The 25087-nt window shown below is 45.0% G+C and overlaps 1 protein-coding gene across 1 annotated transcript; it reads right to left on the bottom strand.

Annotated features, from left to right (window-relative positions):
- LOC127342798 (aldehyde dehydrogenase family 2 member C4) lies at positions 1 to 7758 on the bottom strand. The gene is made up of 7 exons (XM_051368807.2): positions 7576 to 7758; positions 1872 to 2014; positions 1112 to 1759; positions 856 to 993; positions 624 to 761; positions 477 to 538; positions 1 to 367 (listed from the first exon to the last, which is right to left on the bottom strand). Exons 1-7 carry the CDS (start codon positions 7673 to 7675, stop codon positions 94 to 96), a joined length of 1503 nt encoding a protein of 500 aa, XP_051224767.1. The 5' UTR covers positions 7676 to 7758; the 3' UTR covers positions 1 to 93.
- Between the last annotated feature and the right edge of the window lie 17329 nt (positions 7759 to 25087).

The following is a 25087-nucleotide window of genomic DNA, read 5'->3' as shown; positions in this document are numbered from 1 at the left end:
GGAAAAGTAACACATCATGCACGTTGATCAAAGCAAGTAATAAGTACAGGATCCAATCAGGTATTAACTGTAAAAACGAACAATCGGTCCAGATCAGAGCCAGGGTGTGTTGTAGAGTGGAGTGACCACCGTCTTGGTGTGCAGGTACTTGTCGAGGGCGTCGATGCCCATGTCCTTGCCGAAGCCGCTCATCTTGTACCCGCCGAACGGGGCGTCGGGGTCGAAGGCGAAGTAGCAGTTGACCCAGATGACCCCGGCCCTGACCGACCGTGACACGGTGTTCATGGTGTCGATGTTCTTGGTCACCACGCCGGCGGCCAGACCATACCTGGTATTGTTCGCCTTCTGAATCGCCTCCTCCACCGTCCTAAATTAACAACAGTGCACACCCAGCAGTTTCAGGCTGTCAGCTCAGTTCATCCGTGTGCCTACCGTCAAGTTGAAAATGTTCAGGGAAACTAAATGTAAATGCCTACTTGAATTTCATGAGAGCCATCACCGGCCCAAAGATTTCCTCTTGCGCGATCGACATATCCTCCTGAAAGAAAGGGGCAATTCATCATGTTATTCCCCTCTTTAATTGTTCGTGGCAAGTACTGAGCATGACTAGGGAGGGCTTATGCCTTGACGTCCGTGAAGATGGTGGGCTCGATGTAGTACCCCTTCTCGCTGCAGGGTTTCCCTCCGGTGAGGAGCGTAGCGCCTTCGCGCTTGCCGACGTCGATGTATTTCAGGACCTTCTCGTATTGATCCTTGTCAACCTTCGTTGGATTTTTGAACAATTAAGTGGTTGTTAGGGCTTTCTTCACTGAAGAGTGCATATACAGGTACGGGCAGGTCATGCATATTTATTACCTGAGGCCCTTGGTGTACATTGGGGTTGAAAGGATCTCCGACCACCGATTTCTTGGCAAGCTCCACTGACTTCTTCACGAAGGCGTCGTAGATCCCTTCCTGCACGTATATGCGCGAGCCAGCCACGCAGATCTCGCCCTGTTACAGTAGGCAGTAGCAGAGTTGTGCAACAGAACGTGAGCCTTTTTCTTGAGCCAGATTACCCAGATTGCACATGCTCGTTAATTAACTAGCGATAACAGAGTGAGCACAGTACCTTGTTGGTGTACGTGGCCATGTTAACGAGGTTCACGGCCATGTCGACGTCAGCATCGTCGAACACGATGACCGGAGACTTGCCGCCCAGCTCAAGCGAGACAGACTTGAGGTTGCTCATGGCCGCCGCCTGCATGACGATCCTCCCGACCTCAGTCGAGCCGGTGAAGCTGATCTTGTCAATGTCCATGTGAGAAGCGATGGCGGCGCCTGCCGTGGGTCCGAATCCAGGCACGATGTTGAGGACGCCGTCGGGGATCCCGGCCTCCTTGGCGAGGTGGGCGTAGAAGAGCGCGGAGAGGGGAGTCTGCTCGGCGGGCTTGACGACCATGGTGCAGCCGGCGGCCAGCGCGGGGCTGACCTTGAAGAAGAACATGGTGGTGGGGTAGTTCCACGGGACGATGTGGCCGACGACGCCGACAGGCTCCTTGAGCGTGTACGCCTGGAGCGGGCGCGACATCTTGAGCGTCTCGCCGTGGATCTTGTCGGCGGCGCCGGCGTAGTAGCGCAGCAGGTTGGCGCCGCCGGGGATGTCCATCATTTTTCCCATCAGGAAGAGCTTGCCGGCGTCCACCGTGTCCAGCGCCGCCAGCTCCTCGACATGCTGGTCCACTAGGTCGGCGAACTTGTGCAGGATCCGACCCCTCGCCTGTCCACGCGCCGGAGAAGAATTAGACATTGTCATCGGCGGGCAAAGGAAAACGAACTAATCCTTTCATGGGCCGAGCTTATTGCGTTTACAGAGGCTTGTTTGTACATACACAGCCGGGCATCCTGGGCCAGGGGCCATTGTCGAAGGCCTCGCGGGCGGCCTTGACGGCTAGGTCAACGTCGGCCTTGTCTCCCTCAGCGATCGTGGCGATCACCTCGCCGGTGCGTGGGTCCCGAGTCTCGAACGTCTTGCCTGTATTCATAGTATACTGTTAGAGTAAGAAATGAAACGAAATTTCAACCAAGAAACTGAAATTGGCATATGGTTGTACAAGAATGTATCTAATTTAATTCGTCACCTGAATTGTGGAGAAATAGCTCTTATTTTTCAGAAAGTGTAATGAACATCCTTAACTATTTTCTATATTCACCGGAAAGAAAGGAAAAAAGATAGACTGTTCGTGTCTAATATAGTCCCACTCTAGCTAAAAATTCGATTCAGCTTTTAGGTAAATATGCTCCTCCACCCAAAAAAACATTTTTTTAACTATTAAAAAATTTAATAAAAAAAATCGCATGTATATCTCGATAATCTAGATGCTTCCTACAGTTTCACGAAAAAACGATATTATTATGGCCGGTGTAAATAAGACAAAACATGTCTCATAAAAAATCTTATTTTTAGCACCAATTTTCCTCTTCTTTTACACAACCAAACGACTGGTTGATTTTTTTATAAAAAAGACTTTGTACGCATGTAACATGTGAAGACGTACACGTGAATTTTGTAATTGAATTTTTTTAACATGTTAAAATATATCAAAGATGTATTTTAAAATAAAAAAGCATATGCACCTAAGAGTCAAAACATCACTCCCTACTCTAGCTGCTAGCTAGCCACATATCAAAGCAGATGGTTGACGTGGAAGTAGAATGAGAACCCTCTCTAGAAATTTATCTAGATACAGTTGTATCTAGACATATTTTTAGTGTGTAGATACGTCCGTGTCTAAAAAAAGTTAAATAGTTTTTTTTAGGACGGAGGGAGTACTAGCTTTAGTACCCATAAAAATGATACTCCCACCGTTACTAAAAAAGCTTCTCAATTTTATCTTGATACGAAGGTAGATAGACATGTTTTAGCTATAGTTACATCCGAACCTAGAAAAAGTTGAGAAGCTTTGTTTTAACGGAGGGGGTACAGAACGGAACCACCCATGACAATCAACGTTCCACTTGGCTAGACAAAGTTTTTTTTTTTGATAAACTTGGCTAGACAAAGTTAACTACCCTCTCCCTTCATTATTATGATCTTGTAGATACTTTAATATAAACTATATAAAGACTGAAATGAGTAAACCTACACACTAAAATGCGTTGGGATACATGTATTTTCTAAATAATTTTATAACAATGAATAGAGGAAGTAGCACATCATAGTTTGTTATTAGCACATCAGTACCAAGCAAGGTAGGGCTAGCTTCTAAGCCTAACAGCAACAATCAGTAGAGTAGACATCACCAGCTGTCAGATTCTGAATAGCATAATTTTTGTTCCAAAAGGAACCAATAGCTAAAATATGATCTGTTTTCTGGCTGACGGCTACAGCTCGATCGATCATGCACCACAAGGAAGACACGTTCTGGACCCATACCTGCCTGTGAGCTCCCATCGATCACGGGAGTCGACACACACACATATGCATACCGTGCATACGTACGCATGAAGCCAAAGAGCTCGACAAGGGCTTGATCTCTGGACCAGCCGGTATCTCTGAATTATGTGAGTTCCTATGTGCACCCAAAGATAGCAATAGGGCAAGGAGTCGCATCACAAAAATACTTGGGCTGCTTCTTGCGTTGCACATGCATGAATTGCTTGTTAGGTTGTCCCCATCTCAATATTATTTCTTAATCCCCTCATTTAATATTGGCCATCATCTAGGCTAGCTACTAGCTTGTTTAAAATTCAACGCATATTTCGTTAACTAATTGAGCAGCACCTCATTGAGCTGGGGTTTAGTCATACTCCATACTGTAGTACTATAGCGCATCAGCCGGTGACTTGTGTTCGACAAAGTGGGTTAGTGTTCACATCCATGCATGTCCAGTTAGCGACCTAATTACCGTGCATCAGCCGGTGACTTGTGTTTGTCAAAGTTAAGACTTTGGGTTAATGTTCACATGTCCAGTTAGCTATTTAATTACCGTGCACGGACGTTATACATCCTCGCTTAGAACAAGTTTTCTAGTAGTAACGACTAGTACTCGAATTTGGATTATTAACATGAACATTTCGTGTTCTTACACTATTAATAACCAATAATTTCGTCGATAAAGCAACCAATAATTAAGGGCAGGTGACAATAACGTTTTACGCCTTGTGTTTGTGGTCTTACCATGATAACGATGGTGAAACTGTCCCACTTGTGAGTGTTTTTTTTACCGGACATACGTAGCGGTACGACAGTGTGACACCAGAGGTACGTGTAAGCCAGTGTAACCATCTAGAATTCGTTCAAAGCCACAAGCTTACAAAAGGGCTACGTGATCAACCAGAGGACAGTGCAAACTATAGCAAAGATGACGATGTGGATGCATACGAAAAGGCCCGTCCAGAAGGGAAGCAGAGGCGTAAGACAACATGTGCGACATCGATGCGGCCGACGCATGACGAAAGGTACTTGTCGGATTCGACACCTTAGCCCCAATTCCAATTCAACAGGGTGTCCACTTGTCATAATGTACACTCCACTATATACTAGGCTGGGGCTTTGCTCCTCATTTAAAAAAAACTGTGTATACTCCTGAATCCTGATTACTTTTAGGACTGATACTACATGCTGGCATTAGCATACTGCTTGTGTTGATCAGAGCAGCACTGCGGTACTACATGTACTCCCTCCGTTTATGAAAGGATGTCGAAGATTTGTCTAAACTTTAATGTATTTATATAATAAAAAGTTTCTAAATACATCTAAATTTAGATAAATTTTTGATATCCTTTTATGGATGGAGGGAGTAGAACCTTTGAACATCAGGGTCTGGGACACGGAAATTTCAGGCAGAGTACGTCAGTGTAGAAGAGAAAAGAACACAGGAGGAATCGGAATTGCTCCACACACGACAATGTATGTACGATCCTGGTACGTTGCTTCTCCACAGCGCTAATTTTCTTCTGAACCCACCACGCTCATAGGCGGACCTAGCATCCCTCCAGCCCGGGCGGCCGCCCAGGCTTCCGGCCGACCGACAGGCTTATTTTTGTCCCTATTTTACATGTATTTGATATAAAATTAGCATACTAAGCCTATTTGCTCAGGCTTCAAAACATTTCTGGGTCCGCTTATGACCACGCTAATCAACCTCAGCCCCAGTTCCTTATGTTAAGTCCCAGCCCAAAACAAAACAACAGCCGTAATATTCTCTGTCTTGGCTTCTTCCGCATCGTTATATCTAGCCTGATAAGTCTGATCAATCCTTATTAGCGCTGAATACCTTGATCTTTACGAAGCTGATGGACTGAGGGCATCTCCAGCCGCGCGACGCATTTTAGCGTCCGCGCGCGTCCGTTTGCGTCGGCCAAAATGGTAGAAATCGACCGCACGTCCGTTTACGTCGGGGGTGGCTCCAGCGGCACGACGCATTTTTTTGGCCGAATCATTTTTTTTAACATGAAACATAATTTACATAACATGAAAAAAAACCCTAACGCCTACTGCTGCTCCTCGTTGCTGTCGAGCACGATGAGCTCCGGTATCACCCACGGCCAGTTGCCATCCGGGGGAGCGTACGCCGGGCGCGCCGGCGGTGCTGGAGGTGGAGGAGGCGCCCAGGGTTGCGGCGGTGGAGGCGCCCAGAGCTGCGGCTGTGGCGGCGGCGGAGGCGCCCAGGGGTATGGTTGCGGCGGTGGAGGAGGCGCCCAGGGCTGCGGCTGTGGCGGCGGTGGAGGCGGTGCCCAGGGCTGCGGTTGTGGCGCCGCCGAGTCCTGTAGTGCCAGTCGAAGGGCTTCATCCTCCGACAGGCCCGGCGGCATGACGCCGGTGGCGTACCGGGGCAGCGGCGGCTGCATAGGCGCGTCGTTCTCGGAGACGAGGACGCCGAGCTTCGCCATCTCGTCGTCCATCATGTTCTCCGGGAACTCGTTGCGGCCCTCCGCCAGGGCCTGCTGCCATTCATGGAAGACGACCGCGACGTAGACATGATTTTCATTTTGTGAGTGAACGTGTTTCACCGAAGCTATTACAAATCAAGTTCATCTCTTCAAAAGATCAACCTGCGGACATCTTCACCAAGCCTCTACCTTTGCCTATGTTTGAGGTCTGTAGGCGCAATCTCAACCTTCTTGCTACATCAAGATTGAGTTGAGATTGAGGGAGGGTGTTAGACTTTGTATAGCCTTTCTTGTATTATACTTGTACGTGTACGTTGTATCCCTATATATATGAGATATGTCACCCCTAGAGGGTTGAGCAAGTTTTCCCAATTACATTGTTTTACAGTCTGGACAGTTGTCATCGCCGCAGCTATCGTCACCTTGGTTGTCCTTGTCACCGCCATGATATGGACTTGTGGTTCTCTAGTATCCCAACGTGTTCTTTCTTTTCGTCCTTCCCAGCCGGAATATCTAGAATATCGCCGAAAATCGTTTTCATTTTCTTGGACCAAATTCGGTTACCAAAATATATGAAATATCTCTGGATTTGATCTTGCACTTGGCGGCGTAGATTGGCTGGCTTTAGTTCTGAGTAGGAGTAGGCAAATAGCCGTCAGGCACACTGTTATGTTCCGCGCGTGAAGTTAGCTTGCTGTCAGGCAGATCGTATGAGTATCGTACATGGATTGTCGTACGTATAGCAGGGCTCCAGGAGGAATTCTTCGAACGAAGTCAACTGTGCATCTCTCCGTGATGCACTGTTGCATAGCGCGTGGATTTGGCGCCATAGCTAGCCTAGCTACCATGGTTCCTTCCAATGTGGGTTTCACACCCTCCAAAAACATAAGAGGAAATTATGCTGGACCTCTCTAGTAGCACGGAGTACCTCATATGTCTAATGTTGTAATCAATCACCATCAAATCTAGGAAGGAACTCCTAATCCTAGTGTTTCATGCTCATAATTTCTGTTCTGCTATAATCCAGAATGGGCTATGCACAGATATAACTTACAAATTGGTAAATTAATCATAGAACTAGAAAACCATGAACTGACTAATCTGAAACCAAGAGTAAGAGTCCAAAATGCTAAACCGCCCTGGGACCATGTCCATGTCAGTCTGATCATATATGCACAACCGACGAATCTATATTTGGACTCGGGGGAAGTACGCTCAGCATAATTTCCAAGCTAGCTAGGCTGTACAAGTTTCGCAAACCATTATTAAACTTACAGCAATGTCACTTCTCCGACGACCCAAAGATGGGATGCCGGCTGCCGCCCGTCGCTAGATTTCAAGGTTCATCCCTAAACCCAAGGAAAGCTACTTGTCCGGTTCACGCACCTTCCCTCTGCCTCTGGACCTCGAATTCGCTCCACAAATAAAACAGATTTGTTTTTCTGATTTGCAAAAAGTTCTTCTGTTAAACATCGTCCGCACATGCATCTTAAAAATATGTGGCGACTTGGAAATAGAATCTGATTCTTCGAAAAGAAAAGAAAAATCCCTTCTGAAAGTTTGCTTAGGAAGAGGAAGAAGAAAGAACAGCCGGCAGCCGGCAGCCGGCAGGTGAGCGCCGCATGAGACCGCCGGTTACTGCCCGGAATGCCGTGAAAAGGGAAGTTCGTAGCTAGGAGGTAGAGGGGAAGAGGTATGTACCGGCGACCGCGTCGACGAACTGGCCATTGATGAAGAGCTTGGTGTACTTGATCTCCAGCTCCGGCACCACGAACCCCTTCTCGCCGTTCGCTGCCGCCATCGTCAGTTCCGTTCGTCCTCGGGATCGGCGAGATGGAGTGGAGAAAGAGGGGGTGTGTGTAGCGTGCGTTACGGGGCTGGGCTTTTTAAAGCGGGTGAGGGCAAAGAGCCAAAACTGACAGGCTTTGTTGTCTACTATGGACTCTGTCCACTGTCTGTATTTGCGTGAGCAATAGCCAATAGATGTACTCCTGCTATACGTTTCTTCCTTTTTCTCGGATTGTTTGGTCTTTTGCACGATTAATAAGTGGAGAGCTCTTTCATCATGATAGTATACTTAGTATCTTTCTGCAGACACCACGGTAAGCTTATTTACAAGCCTTGGGAGCAAGCTATTATCAATCCCCATTCCCAAACGCAGTTGTGGACTTTCTGATCCGGTGGCTGTCCTTATCAGATGATCCGAACATTAAGAGAGACGATCTCTTTAATTTGCAAGATTCTTAGAACATATAAATAGGAAACTTTGGAATTAGAATATCATGATATGTTGAATCTTATATAGGATTTCAAACCCTGATGATGTTTCTTCAAGTTGCGTTTGACTCACATGAAAAACAAAGGGATTGTAATATGAGGTATGAATTGATGAGATTTTCATGCAAAACATTGTGCAACGCAATCCTGTGGAAAAAATTCATATGCATTCATAACCATTCCAATCCTACAAATCAAAAAAGACATGTAGAAAAGGATGAAAATCCTACAAACTTTGAGGCGTCACTTCTTTGAATGAAACGAGCCCTATAGTTGGTTGAGTTAGAGCATTCTAGCAGACACCGCAAACCCCAAATACGTGTATGGAAGCCACCCTAAACGCGTATTGCGGGCTGGAAAACGGCGCACATTCTAGACGCGCCAAACGCCATGCATAGCAGCATATTCACACGCTTGCGTGTCTGGGCTGCGCACTATTTTTTCATCCCACAAACAAAACCACAACACCGGATTTTGTAACATTTGACATATCAATCACAATGAATCAAATCATACAACAAATATTTTAGTGTCATACAATACAACAATAATCCGAATTACAATAAATGTTTAGCGACACAAAAATACAACAATAATTCAACAAATAACAAATGGTTTGAAATACAAATAAATCATAGTTGGCGTGCCTCTGCCAACGGTGTTGAATGAGATCAAGCTCAAGCTATTATGCTGACCCTGAATTCTAAATCTCACGGTATGTTTCAAGAAATGCCGCAATAGTATTTGGGTTTCTTGTTGGTTTGGCCCGGGTGCCAACATTATCAATGATAAGTTCAAACCCCTCTCATCCTCTGATTATATTGCGTAGAATCACACAAGTGGTCATGATTTCCTTGAGGGTTTGCATATCCCAAAACCGAGCTAGACCTCGGACTATTACAAATCTAACTTGCAAAATACCAAAAGCCCTCTCAATATCTTTTTGGGTTATCTCATGTGCTTTTGCAAAATAAGCTTCAGCTGTTCCCATTGGAACCTTAATGCTCTTCACAAATGTAACCCATTCGGGTATATACCGTTGGCAAGGTAGTACCCCATTATGTACTCCCTCCTGTTGATGGTGCAGTTGCAAGCTGGGGCATCACCTTTACCTAGAAGTGCAAGAAGGTGGGATCTATGCAACACATTGATATCATTGAGAGAACCAGGCAAACAAAAAAATTGTGCCAAATCGAAAGATCCTGGGATGCAACTGCCTCAAGCACGATCGTCGGTTCTTTGCTCTTGCCATGCCACAGTACAAGCCTTGCCAACTTTTGGATAATTTTTCCATGTCCAATGCATGCAATCAATTCTACCTAGCATACCCGGCCAACCTCGGCGTTTGTTCTCCGCCATTAATCTAATGGTATCTCCTTCGTTGGGAGCTCGAAGATACGTTGACCCATACAAACGGATCATAACCTTGCAAAACCAACGAACAGACTCCATGGTCGTATCTTCATCTATGTGAAGAGACTCATCGGCATAGTCCGCCGAAATTCCTTGGCGAAGATGCCGCGGATATCTTTTGGTGAGCACTAAATCCTATGAGCCCAGACGCATTCCTCTTTGTAAGAGTACATTGCCCCTAAGTGTGTTTTTGGTAATTAATGACAATTCTCTGTGGACTAATGTTTTCATTGTGTTTATATGAAAGATTGTTACATAGGTATTGCTTGTAGTCCATGTGTTGGATTCAAATATGGATGCCATGAAATTGATATATAGGTAAATTAACTGGTGCTCCATGGTGCCCGGGCACCATACGTAGATACGCATATTTTTGCTTTGTAGTACACATACCTGAGGCTATACATATCTAAGTTACACATACCTAAGGTATACATACCTAAGATATGCATACTCAAGTGATACATACCTAAGGTATTGCATACCTAAGGTGTACGTACACTGATACGTGTATATATATGTTAGGTATGTGTAACTTGCATGTGTGTATGTTAAGTATATAAATGTTAGGTATGTGTAACTTGTATGTGTATATGCTATGTATGTAAACCTTAGATATGTGTAATTTAGACACGTACACTCCAGGTATGTACGAAATACACGTTTGGTGCCCGGGCACCATGGTGCCCCAATTGAGCTTCCTATATATATACCTTTGGTATTGACACCAAGATCATCGATTTGAAGAGATACAAGGCCGACCAAGACTAAGGGTGAAGATTGAATTCAAGATTGGTCAACACATGAAGCATAAAGAGTGTACCACTTTGGATCATGTGATCTTGTGGTATGATAAGCCTTGTCAATTATGCTTCATGAGCTAACCCACTATATATGTGCATTTTTTTCTATATGGGCTAGATATCTTTCCATGGGCTTGCATCAAGAATATGATCTCATATAGCCCATGTGAGGATGGTATCAAGTATGGATGTCATCAAGGTTGAGAATGGGCAAGTTCAAGATGTGCATATCGAGAAGATCATGCTTGAAGCTTGTTGTCCATTTGGTGATAATGGACATGTGAAGATGTGCCTCAATGAAGCTATCCTAGCATGGTGTATGGGGGAGCATTTGTGAGTCTTCACGAAGCAACACCGATCAAGTGAGGCGTTCCGCCTTGAGTGGAGCTTGAAGTGTTGTCATCAAGATCAAGCGGGATGGCAAGGCAAATGTATGTCCTTGCTAGGTTTTCCTTTTATCGGTCTCAAGTTGGTTGTTGGCATACCGGGTTATAGGATAGATAGCCGCACTATCAAGAGGGGCTTTCAGTTGGGTAACTTGATCGCATCATCTTAGGGAGCTCAATCTTTTGCATACTTTGCATCCCTATATTCTTGTTGCTTCATGGTGTTTCTCTGTGTGAGGTTCTTAAACTTGCTGCTAGATTTTCAACAAGCCCAAGTTCATCGAAAACGGAATTCGCATGTATCTTCTATTGCGTTTTCGAGTTTGGACGTCTTTACCCTCACGTTGGGATGCTCCCTCTTTTAAATAATTTAAAAATATTCTGTGAGGAGTCTCAATATTTAAAAAAAAATGGTTTCATCTTAATAGGAGTTCGGGAACTTTGTCAAAATTAAGTTCTTTCGAGAAATCACCGTTTGAAAAGAATCTGGCAAGATCCGACGCAGGTTCCGGTGGCACCGGCTTTACCGCGGGAACTATTCCGGTCTACCGAAAATGTTCTGGCGCATGAACCGGCCTGCCGACTGATGTAACCGAAAACGTTCCGGAACCGGCAGGCCATTCCGGCGTGGGAACCGGCGGTGCCGGTTTCCTCGCCGGTTTCACTTTTTGGATCCGGCGTAGAAACCGGCGACTTTCCGGCAGACAAACTGCTCGTTTTTTTGCCCCAAATGGTCATATTTTGAGGGGATATAAAAGGTGCTTCTTCCCCAAAGGTTTTCTAGGGTTCTTGAGCTTATTTTTTCCCACCATTGTTGACCTTCTTGAGCTTTTTTCCTCTCCCATCCCTTTTATGATTCTTGCATCTTTTTGAGGGCTTTGAAAGATGAGATCTATATCCGCAACCTCCACCAATCTATTTCTCCTCTAAGTGAGGGGAACTCTTGGGATCTAGATCTTGAGTCATTTGTTGATTTTCTCCATTGTTCTTCCTCTCTAATTCCTCCCTAGCACTTGTTGCTTTGGTGAGATTTGAATGTGAGGGATTTGAACACCTTTGGTGTTCTTGCTTTTGCATTCTTGCATAAGTGTTGAGCTCCCCATTATGATTTGTTCGCTGAGAGACCGTGAGTTTGTTACTCTTGGAGGGGTTACCTTCTAGTTGGCTTGGCGGTTGGTGCTCCAGTGACCACTTCATGGAAGATTGTGAAGAGGCCAGGACTTCTCCTTCGTGGAGGTTGTCAAGTGGTTGTGGAGCTTACCATCTCCAGAGTGGAGGAAAAGCTAGCCATAAGAGAAATGCCTTTGACCTTCGTGGTATTGGCTTCGAGAAGAAGGTGAGACTTCGTGGCGTTCGGGAGACCTTCGTGGTAGCCCGCACTCTCCAACGTGATGTACCTCACCTTGTGTGGGGGAACACGGGAATATATCTTCTTCTCCGCGTGCCTCGATTATATCTATACCCGAGTTTTCTCTCTTTGTGATAGCCATCGTGCTTGATGTACTTATATCTTGCTATCACTTGTGTTACATATATCTTGTGCCTATGTTGCTTAGCTTGAGTTTTTGTCGTTGCACTTAGTTGATCCTAGCATATTTAGGTTTTGTTCTTGCAAAATTAACGTTAGTTTAATTCCGCATTCTTACAAGCTAGATCCGTAATAGTTTTTAAATCGCCTATTCACCCCCGCCCCCTCTAGGCGACACCTCGTCCTTTCACTCTTGCCCTTGAAATGGGGTGTATTGTTCTCGCATGCATCAAAGATCTTGTTGAACAAAGATCTATGCATTCGGTACCGGTGGCAAAAGAGATGAGGCGGGTATTTGGGTATCTCGGCGAAGTAATCCCGCATGAGCATATTGTGCCCAAGAGCACGGTTCCGGGGGATGCACAGTCGTCCCATGGATGACCCCTTCCGCTTCTTCGGCCTCACGTCCAAGATCTCGACCCCTTCCGCTTCTTCGCCGCAAGGATTACGGTCGTTTGCAATTCCTCCAAATCGGAGTCGTCGGAGGAGGAAGAATCCTCCATCAAGAACAGCGCGCATAGGTCCATCTACAAAGGTGGCAGTAGCGAACGAGTTACAGGCCCGCGGTGGCGGCGAATCCGCGGCTATTGACCAAATTGGAACAGTGGTGAGGGTGCCATACCTTGGCGGCAGCGAGGCGTCCATGGTGGCGGTGAATTGCGGCCGATTCCGATGGATGCGCTGAGGATGTGGGCGCAGCAACGTGCGAAACGGACACGGCGATGCGGCGTGAGTATTTCTACCGGACAAACGAAAGGGAGGGCCCGCGGCGGCCAGGATCTGCGGCGGCGGCAGATGTGGGGAAGAAGGAAACGTGGAGGAGCTGAAAGTTCCTTCGCGCCAACGCGGGGGGAGGAGGTGGAGTTCGCGCGACTGGGCAGTTGGGATTTCTCCGGCGCGGAACTGAATGACCCGGATAGAAAATTTCATATTAGAGTCTGATGTGGTAAAAAAAAGCTTTTTTTTTGCCTCTAAACCTGCAAAACGGCGGTTATTATGCGGATGGGGTCCGATGCGGTGTCTGCTAGAGATGCTCTTACCAAGAAGGACTGCATACCCGTTTTTTGCCTCTTTTTTTTTAGCTGGAACCAAACTTCAATTAACCAGCTAGCACAGCAATGTCACTGGCTACAAGAGAACGGACGAAACCTGGAACATCACCCGGCCAAACTACCTGGGGAAGATGTGTGCTCTCTTTTCTGGCAAAGAAAAAAGGCCCGACCTCTGCATCCATCCATATCCACGATGGTCTCGATCAAATCTAAAAGGAGCTTGTACCGATGTCTTAAACTATAGAGGAGGCCACCATTCTCACCATTTCCGTACTCAACATCAACGTTTAACGCAACTCCCGGCCCGGACCGTGGCCCGTGGGATCAACTGTTATCAAACATCACATCACATGGACCAAGTTAAGGGTTTGGAATCTTGAATAAGATCGCTGCATAAAATTCATTGTTCTCTCGGTTCGCCGATGACTAGTCATTGCTGCACCGCCAGTAGTCTTTACTGTCGTCTTACTAGTATTGCATGTTTGGGAAAAAAGTGTTGCTGCCACCAGCTGCTTCTGTCATCTATCTATATTTCAATCCTGGAGTCCTATGTTACTATGTTGATACGTTTACATCATCATCGCAAAGTCTCTGGACAAGTATGCTCTCTAGAAGGGCCGGCCTTCCAAAACCGCTTAAGTCATTTTTGCAGAATTAAAGTGGAGGCGGGCAGGCATACACACCACACTACGTCAGTGTCAACACGCGTTGGCATCAAGTAAACCAAAGGAGCAAACATGTCCCACGTGGATACGCATATCTTCAAGACCTCAATCCTCAAGCCGCGAGTCAGAGCTAGCGATGCGGTCACGGTGCGGCCGCCGCTGACGATCGATACATGTCGTCGCCGGCGATGCCACGGCGGCTGAATTTCCAAAGTCAGCATCGGGCCAGCAGCTTGATGTACAAAACGGTTTTTCCAGACCAGGCCTTAGTTTTAATATTCATTGGCCAGTAGGTCTTAGATTTTCTAGCAGTAGGTATTCATCTCACAAGAGTGTTGAATCGAAGACAACTGACCTTCGTCATCTCCAGATCAGATGATTCCCTCTCTTGTGTCACAGTAATACCTGTCATTTCTAGCTTTGATTAAGGACGCTGTCAGAAGCCTCTTGCATTGCAAAATCAACCTTGGCAAATTATTGTTCCTTTTGCCAGTTTATACCTCTACACATCCCTGTCTATCACGTACGTACCTTCATTCAGGATATCACCACATTGTCACTCTGTAAAGTTTCACTGACCAGTACGACTCCATTGTGTTGTGTACTTGTGTGGAGGTCGGTGTTCTTGATGAAAAATAACCCCCCCCCCCCCCCCCCCCCCGCGTCGCCCTCCCTGGCGACCAGGGGGAAACCCTACCCTACCCGCCTGTAGCCACCCTCCACCTCTCCTCCCTGCTTCGCCGCCACCGGAGGGGGGCCGGCAAAGCCGCGCGCTCCCCGGGGAAGGTGGCGGCGGGGCGGTTCCTTTCCCTTCCGCGTCCCCTGGCGAGAGGGAGCTCGTCGGGCGCAGGGCATGGCGGCGGGCGCTGGGGCCGGCGGCTGGGCGATGACGGCGTCGCAGGCGGTCGTGATGGCGCGTGGGCGGGGCGCAGCGGTGGTGCAGCGATGCGGCGAGGCGGCGCATGGCGGCGCGCGCTCGGGCCCAGATGGGCTCCGGCGGGCCTGCTCGGGATCGCCCCTGCTCGCGCTGGCTCGGCCCGTGGATGCCGGGGCTGAGGCGGCGCCCTTCTTCCCGGCCTTCACCGGCGTTGCTGCAGGGGTGGGGCGGTGCTGGATGGCGGGGCGGCGGCCCTGCGGGTGTGATGTCGGTGGTTGGCGGCCACTGTGGCCGCGAGGGCGGCATGGTGGCTGGACCGGGGGCTCGCGCTGCTGCGGCCGACGGCTCTGCCTTGGACCCCCGTGTTGGCGTCCGTCGAAGTTCCCTCTCTGTGGCGGTTGGCGCCTGATACGTCTCCGACGTATCGATAATTTCTTATGTTCCATGCCACATTATTGATGATATCTACATGTTTTATGCATACTTTATGTCATATTCGTGCATTTTCTGGAACTAACCTATTAACAAGATGCCGAAGTGTCAGTTGCTGTTTTCTGCTGTTTTTGGTTTCAGAAATCCTAGTAAGGAAATATTCTCGGAATTGGACGAAATCAACGTCCAGGGTCCTATTTTGCCACGAAGCTTCCAGAAGACCGAAGAGTCAACGAAGTGGGGCCACGAGGTGGCCAGGAGGGCAGGCGGCGCGGCCCCACCCTTGGCCGCGCCGACCTGTCTCCTGAGCCCCTCGCGACGCCCCCTGACCTACCCTTCCGCCTACAAATAGCCTTCGTCGCGAAACCCCCATTACCGAGAGCCACGATACGGAAAAGCTTCCAGAGACGCCGCCGCCGCCAATCCCATCTCGGGGGATTCAGGAGATCGCCTCCGGCACCCTGCCGGAGAGGGGAATCATCTCCCGAAGGACTCTACGCCGCCATGGTCGCCTCCGGAGTGATGTGTGAGTAGTCTACCCCTGGACTATGGGTCCATAGCAGTAGCTAGATGGTTGTCTTCTCCTCATTGTGCTTAATTGTCGGGTCTTGTGAGCTGCCGAACATGATCAAGATCATCTATCTGTAATTCTATATGTTGTGTTTGTTGGGATCCGATGAATAGAGAATACTATGTTATGTTGATTATCAATTCATGTCTATGTGTTGTTTATGATTTTGCATGCTCTCCGTTATTAGTAGAGGCTCTGGCCAAGGTTTTGCTAGTAACTCCAAGAGGGGGTATTTATGCTCGATAGTGGGTTCATGCCTCCGTGAATCTGGGGAAGTGACAGAAATCTCTAAGGTTATGGATGTGCTGTTGCCACTAGGGATAAAACATTGATGCTATGTCTGAGGATGTAGTTATTGATTACATTACGCGTAATACTTAATGCAATTGTCTGTTGTTAGCAACTTAATACTGGAGGGGGTTCGGATGATAACCTGAAGGTGGACTTTTTAGGCATAGATGCATGCTGGATAGCGGTCTATGTACTTTGTCGTAATGCCCAATTAAATCTCACTATACTCATCATAATATGTATGTGCATGGTCATGCCCTCTTTATTTGTCAATTGCCCAACTGTAATTTGTTCACCCAACATGATGTTTATCTTATGGGAGAGACACCTCTAGTGAACTGTGGACCCCGGTCCAATTCTCTTTACTGAAATACGATCTACTGCAATACTTGTTCTACTGTTCTCTGCAAACAATCATCATCCACACTATACATCTAATCCTTTGTTACAGCAAGCCGGTGAGATTGACAACCTCGCTGTTTCGTTGGGCCAAAGTACTTGGTTTGTGTTGTGCAGGTTCCACGTTGGCGGCGGAATCCCTGGTGTTGCGCCGCACTACATCTCGCCGCCATCAACCTTCAACGTGCTTCTTGGCTCCTACTGGTTCGATAAACCTTGGTTTCATACTGAGGGAAAACTTGCCGCTGTACACATCACATCTTCCTGTTGGGGTTCCCAACGGACGCGTGCTGTACGCGTATCAAGCTCTTTTTCTGGCGCCGTTGCCGGGGACCTGAAGAAAAGTTACACCACAAAGATTTCTAACTCCCACGTCAACTACACGCCAGCAAGTAAATTTCTGGCGCTGTTGCAGGGGAGATCAAGACACGCTGCAAGGGGAGTCTCCACATCCCAATCTCTTTACTTTGTTTTTGTCTTGCTTTATTTTATTTGCTACTTTGTTTGCTGCACTAAATCAAAATACAAAAAAATTAGTTGCTAGTTTTACTTTATTTATTGTCTTGCACGCTATATCAAAAAATCAAAAAAATTAGTTACTTGTTTTACTTTACTTAATTCCATGCATGCTTTTATTTCACTAGTTAGGCTTAATGGAAAACAACAAAAATATTAGAGATCTTTATAGTATTTATCTTGAGTTAGGACATGAGGTGTTTGAAGAGAAAATTAAAAAACCTATGGAACTTTATATGCGTGCTAATGGCAATGTTATTAGTATGAATGCTTTGAACACTATTATTGCTAATGCTATGGAAGAATTTAAGCTTGGGGAAGCTGGTTTTGATGAGCATGATATTTTTAGTCCCCCAAGCATGGAGGAGAAAATTTACTTTGATGACACTTTGCCTCCCATTTATGATGATAGTGGTATTTTGGTGCCACCTGATACATCTCCGACGTATCGATAATTTCTTATGTTCCATGCCACATTATTGATGATATCTACATGTTATATGCACATTTTATGTCATATTTATGCGTTTTCTGGAACTAACCTATTGACGAGATGCCGAAGGGCCAGTTCCTGTTTTCTGCTGTTTTTGGTTTCAGAAATCCTAGTAAGGAAATATTCTCGGAATCGGACGAAATCAACGCCCAGCATCTTAGAAATACACGAAGCTTCCAGAACACCCGGGAAGGACTAGAGGTGGGCCACAGGGGCCCCAGGAGGGTGGCTGGCGCGGCCCAGGCCCTGGCCGCGCCGCCTTACCCCCTCACCGCCTCGTTGCCCCTCCGACTCCGCCTCTTCACCTATATAAAGGTCCCAAACCTAAAACCTCGATACGGAAAAGCCACGGTATGAGAAACCTTCCAGAGCCACCGCCATCGCGAAGCCAAGATCTGGGGGACAGGAGTCTCTGTTCCGGCACGCCGCCGGGACGGGGAAGTGCCCCCGGAAGGCTTCTCCATCGACACCACCGCCATCTTCATCAACGCTGCTGTCTCCCATGAGGAGGGAGTAGTTCTCCATCGAGGCTCGGGGCTGTACCGGTAGCTATGTGGTTAATCTCTCTCCTATGTACTTCAATACAATGATCTCATGAGCTGCCTTACATGATTGAGATTCATATGAGTTTTGTATCACTATTCATCTATGTGCTACTCTAGTGATGTTATTAAAGTACTCTATTTCTCCTGCATGGTGTAAAGGGGCAGTGTGTGCATCATGTAGTACTTGGCGTAGTTTATGATTGTGATCTCTTGTAGATTATGAAGTTAACTATTACTATGATGGTATTGATGTGATCTATTTGGTTATGTTGATCTATCTTGCACTCTAAGGTTATTTAAATATGAACATTGAATATTGTGGAGCTTGTTAACTCCGGCATTAAGGGTTCGTGTAATCCTACATAATTAGTGGTGTTCATCATCCAACAAGAGGGTGTAGAGTCTAGCATCTATCTGTTTATTCTGATATGTGATCAATGTTGAGAGTGTCCACTAGTGAAAGTATGATCCCTAGGCCTTGTTCCTAAATACTGCTATCGCTGCTTGTTTACTGTTCTACTGCATTTGTACTGTCCGCAATATTACCACCATCAACCACACACCAGTCCTGGATAGCAAAGCACTTTTCTGGTGTCGTTGCTACTGCTCATACTTATTCATACCACCTGTATTTCACTATCTCTTCGCCAAACTAGTGCACCTATTAGGTGTGTTGGGGACACAAGAGACTTCTTGCTTTGTGGTTGCAGGGTTGCTTGAGAGGGATATCTTTGACCTCTTCCTCCCTCAGATCGATAAACCTTGGGTGATCCACTTAAGGGAAACTTGTTGCTGTTCTACAAACCTCTGCTCTTGGAGGCCCAACACTGTCTACAAGAATAGAAGCTCCCGTAGACATCAAGCACTTTTCTGGCGTCGTTGCCGGGGAGGAAAGGTAAAAGGCACTCATACTCCGGTTCCAGGTAACAGTACTTTTCTGGCGCCATTATGTGTGTGCTCGAAGCTATTTCCTTTAGATCCTGCAATTGCATCTTTTTGTTTCTTGTTTACACTAGTTAGGCATAATGGAAAACAACAAAAATATGAGAGATCTTTATGAACTTTATCTTGAATTAGGACATGATGTGTTTGAAGAGAGAATTAAAAAACCCATGGAACTTTATATGCATGCTAATGGGAATGTTATTAATATGAATGCTTTGAACACTATTGTTGCTAATGCTATGGAAAATTCTAAGCTTGGGGAAGCTGGCTTTGATGAGCATGATATTTTTAGTCCCCCAAGCATTGAGGAGAAAATTTTCTTTGATGATACTTTACCTCCTATTTATGATGATTATAATGATAATAGCCTTTTGTTACCGCCTGTTATGGAGGATAAATTTGATTATGATTACAATATGCCTCCTATATTTGATGATGAGAATAATAATAATAGCTACTTTGTTGAATTCGCTCCCACTACAACTAATAAAATTGATTATGCTTATGTGGAGAGTGATAATTTTATGCATGAGACTCATGATAAGAATGCTTTATATGATAGTTATATTGTTGAGTTTGCTCATGTTGCTACTGAAAGTTATTATGAGAGAGGAAAATATGGTTGTAGAAATTTTCATGTTACTAAAATGCCTCTCTATGTGCTGAAATTTTTGAAGCTATACGTGTTCTATCTTCCTGTGCTTGTTACTTTTCTCTTCATGAACTTGTTTATTTACAAGATTCCTTTGCATAGGAAGCATGTTAGGCTTAAATGTGTTTTGAATTTGCCTCTTGATGCTCTCTTTTGCCTCAAATACTATTTCTTGCGAGTGCATCATTAAAACTGCTGAGCCCATCTTAATGGCTATAAAGAAAGAACTTCTTGGGAGATAACCCATATGTTATTTTGCTACAGTACTTTGTTTTATATTTGTGTCTTGGAAGTTGTTTACTACTGTATCAACCTCTCCTTATCTTAGTCTTGTGTTTTGTTGTGCCAAGTAAAGTCGTTGATAGTAAGGTTCATACTAGATTTGGATTACTGCGCAGAAACAGATTTCTTTGCTGTCACGAATCTGGGCAAAATTCTCTGTAGGTAACTCAGAAAATTATGCCAATTTACGTGAGTGATCCTCAGATATGTACGCAACTTTCATTCAATTTGAGCATTTTCATTTGAGCAAGTCTGGTGCCTCAATAAAATTCGTCTTTATGGACTGTTCTGTTTTGACAGATTCTGCCTTTTATTTCGCATTGCTTCTTTTGCTATGTGGGATGGATTTTTTTGTTCCATTGACTTCCAGTAGCTTTGAGCAATGTCCAGAAGTGTTAAGAATGATTGTGTCACCTCTGAACATGTGAGTTTTTGATTATGCACTAACCCTCTAATGAGTTTGTTTCGAGTTTGGTGTGAAGGAAGTTTTCAAGGATCAAGAGAGGAGGATGATATACTATGATCAAGGCGAGTGAAAGCTCTAAGCTTGGGGATGCCCCGGTGGTTCACCCCTGCATATTTCAAGAAGACTCAAGCATCTAAGCTTGGGGATGCCCAAGGCATCCCCTTCTTCATCGACAAATTATCAGGTTCCTTCTCTTGAAACTATATTTTTATTCGGTCACATCTTATGTACTTTACTTGGAGCGTCTGTTTGTTTGTTTCTATTTTTGTTTTTGTTTGAATAAATGATTGTGTGGGAGAGAGACACGCTCCGCTGGTTCGTATGAACATATATGTTCTTAGCTTTTAATTTTCATGGCGAAGGTTGAAACTGCTTCGTTAAACTGTTATATGGTTGGAAGCGGAAAATGCTACATGTAGTAATTGGTAAAATGTTCTGGATAATGTGATACTTGGCAATTGTTGTGCTCATGTTTAAGCTCTTGCATAATATACTTTGCATCTATTAATGAAGAAATACATAGAGCATGCTAAAATTTGGTTTGCATATTTGGTCTCTCTAAGGTCTAGATAATTTCTAGTATTGAGTTTGAACAACAAGGAAGACGGTGTAGAGTCTTATAATGTTTACAATATGTCTTTTATGTAAGTTTTGCTGCACCGCTTCATCTTTGTGTTTGTTTCAAATAGCCTTGCTAGCCTAAACCTTGTATCGAGAGGGAATACTTCTCATGCATCCAAATCCTTGAGCCAACCACTATGCCATTTGTGTCCACCATACCTACCTACTACATGGTATTTCTCCGTCATTCCAAAGTAAATTGCTTGAGTGCTACCTTTAAATTTATATCCTTTACCTTTGCAATATATAGCTCATGGGACAAATAGCCTAAAAACTATTGTGGTATTGAATATGTACTTATGCACTTTATCTCTTATTAAGTTGCTTGTTGTGCGATAACCATGTTCCTGGGGACGCCATCAACTACTCTTTGTTGAATATCATGTGAGTTGCTATGCATGTTCGTCTTGTCTGAAGTAAGGGATATTTACCACTAAAATGGTTAGAGCATTGCATAATGTTAGAGAAGAATATTGGGCCGCTAACTAAAGCCATGATCCATGGTGGAAGTTTCAGTTTTGGACAAATATCCTCAATCTCATATGAGAAAATTAATTGTTGTTGAATGCTTATGCATAAAAGAGGAGTCCATTATCTGTTGTCTATGTTGTCCCGGTATGGATGTCTAAGTTGAGAATAATCAATAGCGAGAAATCCGATGCGAGCTTTCTCCTTAGACCTTTGTACAGGCGGCATAGAGGTACCCCTTTGTGACACTTGGTTAAAACATATGCATTGCGATGATAATCCAGGTAATCCGAGCTAATTAGGACAAGGTGCGGGCACTATTAGTACACTACGCATGAGGCTTGCAACTTGTAAGATATAATTTACATGATACATATGCTTTATTACTACCGTTGACAAAATTGTTTCTTGTTTTCAAAACCAAAGCTCTAGCACAAATATAGCAATCGATGCTTCCTCTTTGAAGGACCTTTCTTTTACTTTTATTGTTGAGTCAGTTCACCTATCTCTCTCCACCTCAAGAAGCAAACACTTGTGTGAACTGTGCATTGATTCCTACATACTTGCATATTGCACTTATTATATTACTTTGCATTGACAACTATCCATGAGATATTGATACGCGTTCAACACGCGCCCGTTGGGAACCCCAAGAGGAAGGTATGATGCGTACAGCGGCAAGTTTCCCTCAGTATGAAACCAAGGTTATCGAACCAGTAGGAGCCAAGAAGCACGTTGAAGGTTGATGGCGGCGGGATGTAGTGCGGCGCAACACCAGGGATTCCGGCGCCAACGTGGAACCTGCACAACACAACCAAAGTACTTTGCCCCAACGAAACAGTGAGGTTGTCAATCTCACCGGCTTGCTGTAACAAAGGATTAACCGTATTGTGTGGAAGATGATTGTTTGCAGAAAACAGTAGAACAGTATTGCAGTAGATTGTATTTCAGTAAAGAGAATTGGACCGGGGTCCACAGTTCACTAGAGGTGTCTCTCCCATAAGATAAACAGCATGTTGGGTGAACAAATTACAGTTGGGCAATTGACAAATAAAGAGGGCATGACCATGCACATACATATCATGATGAGTATAGTGAGATTTAATTGGGCATTACGACAAAGTACATAGACTGCCATCCAACTGCATCTATGCCTAAAAAGTCCATCTTCAGGTTATCATCCGAACCCCCTCCAGTATTAAGTTGCTAACAACAGACAATTGCATTAAGTATGGTGCGTAATGTAATCAACAACTACATCCTTAGACATAGCATCAATGTTTTATCCCTAGTGGCAACAGCACAACACAACCTTAGAACTTTCTGTCACTGTCCCAGGTGTCAATGCAGGCATGAACCCACTATCGAGCATAAATACTCCCTCTTGGAGTTACAAGCATCTACTTGGCCAGAGCATCTACTAGTAACGGAGAGCATGCAAGATCATAAACAACACATAGATATAACTTTGATAATCAACATAACAAGTATTCTCTATTCATCGGATCCCAACAAACGCAACATATAGGATTACAGATAGATGATCTTGATCATGTTAGGCAGCTCACAAGATCCGACAATGATAGCACAATGGGGAGAAGACAACCATCTAGCTACTGCTATGGACCCATAGTCCAGGGGTAGACTACTCACACATCACTCCGGAGGCGACCATGGCGGCGTAGAGTCCTCCGGGAGATGAATCCCCTCTCCGGCAGGGTGCCGGAGGCGATCTCCTGGATACCCCGAGATGGGATCGGCGGCGGCGGCGTCTCTGGAAGGTTTTCCGTATCGTGGCTCTCGGTACTGGGGGTTTCGGGACGGAGGCTATTTGTAGGCGGAAGGGCAGGTCAGGGGGCCACACGAGGGGCCCACACCATAGGGCCGCGCGGCCAGGGCAGGGGTCGCGCCGCCCTATGCTCTGGCTGCCTCGTGGCCCCACTTCGTCTCCTCTTCGGTCTTCTGGAAGCTTCGTGGCAAAATAGGACCCTGGGCGTTGATTTCGTCCAATTCCGAGAATATTTCCTTACTAGGATTTCTGAAACCAAAAACAGTGAAACGACAAGCGGCACTTCGGCATCTTGTTAATAGGTTAGTTCCAGAAAATGCACGAATATGACATAAAGTGTGCATAAAACATGTAGATAACATCAATAATGTGGCATGGAACATAAGAAATTATCGATACGTCGAAGACGTATCAGCATCCCCAAGCTTAGTTCTGCTCGTCCCGAGCAGGTAAAACGATAACACAGATAATTTCTGGAGTGACATGCCATCATAATCTTAATCATACTATTTGTAAAGCATATGTAGTGAATGCAGCGATCAAAACAATGTATATGACATGAGTAAACAAGTGAATCATAAAGCAAAGACTTTTCATGAATAGCACTTCAAGACAAGCATCAATAAGTCTTGCATAAGAGTTAACTCATAAAGCAATAATTCAAAGTAAAGGCATTGAAGCAACACAAAGGAAGATTAAGTTTCAGCGGTTGCTTTCAACTTATAACATGTATATCTCATTGATATTGTCAACATAGAGTAATATAATAAGTGCAATAAGCAAATATGTAGGAATCAATGCACAGTTCACACAAGTGTTTGCTTCTTGAGGTGGAGAGAAATAGGTGAACTGACTCAACAATAAAAGTAAAAGAATTGTCCTCCATAGAGGAAAAGCATCGATTGCTATATTTGTGCTAGAGCTTTGATTTTGAAAACATGAAACAATTTTGTCAACGGTAGTAATAAAGCATATGTATCATGTAAATTATATCTTACAAGTTGCAAGCCTCATGCATAGTGTACTAATAGTGCCCGCACCTTGTCCTAATTAGCTTGGACTACCGGATCATCACAATGCACATGTTTTAACCAAGTGTCACAAAGGGGTACCTCTATGCCGCATGTACAAAGGTCTAAGGAGAAAGCTCGCATTGGATTTCTCGCTATTGATTATTCTTCAACTTAGACATCCATACCGGGACAATATAGACAACAGATAATGGACTCCTCTTTTATGCATAAGCATGTAACAACAATTAATAATTTTCTCATTTGAGATTGAGGATATATGTCCAAAACTGAAACTTCCACCATGGATCATGGCTTTAGTTAGCGGCCCAATGTTCTTCTCTAACAATATGCATGCTTAACCATAAGGTGGTAGATCGCTCTTACTTCAGACAAGACGGACATGCATAGCAACTCACATGAAATTCAACAAAGAGTAGTTGATGGCGTCCCCAGTGAACATGGTTATCGCACAACAAGCAACTTAATAAGAGATAAAGTGCATAATTACATATTCAATACCACAATAGTTTTTAAGCTATTTGTCCCATGAGCTATATATTGTAAAGGTGAATGATGGAATTTTAAAGGTAGCACTCAAGCAATTTACTTTGGAATGGCGGAAAATACCATGTAGTAGGTAGGTATGGTGGACACAAATGGCATAGTGGTTGGCTCAAGTATTTTGGATGCATGAGAAGTATTCCCTCTCGATACAAGGTTTAGGCTAGC

Source organism: Lolium perenne, chromosome 3, assembly GCF_019359855.2.
Source record: "Lolium perenne isolate Kyuss_39 chromosome 3, Kyuss_2.0, whole genome shotgun sequence".
Classification (NCBI taxonomy): Eukaryota; Viridiplantae; Streptophyta; class Magnoliopsida; order Poales; family Poaceae; genus Lolium; species Lolium perenne.
The sequence above is the reverse complement of the archived record's forward strand: the minus strand, read 5'-3'. Positions and strand labels throughout refer to the sequence as shown.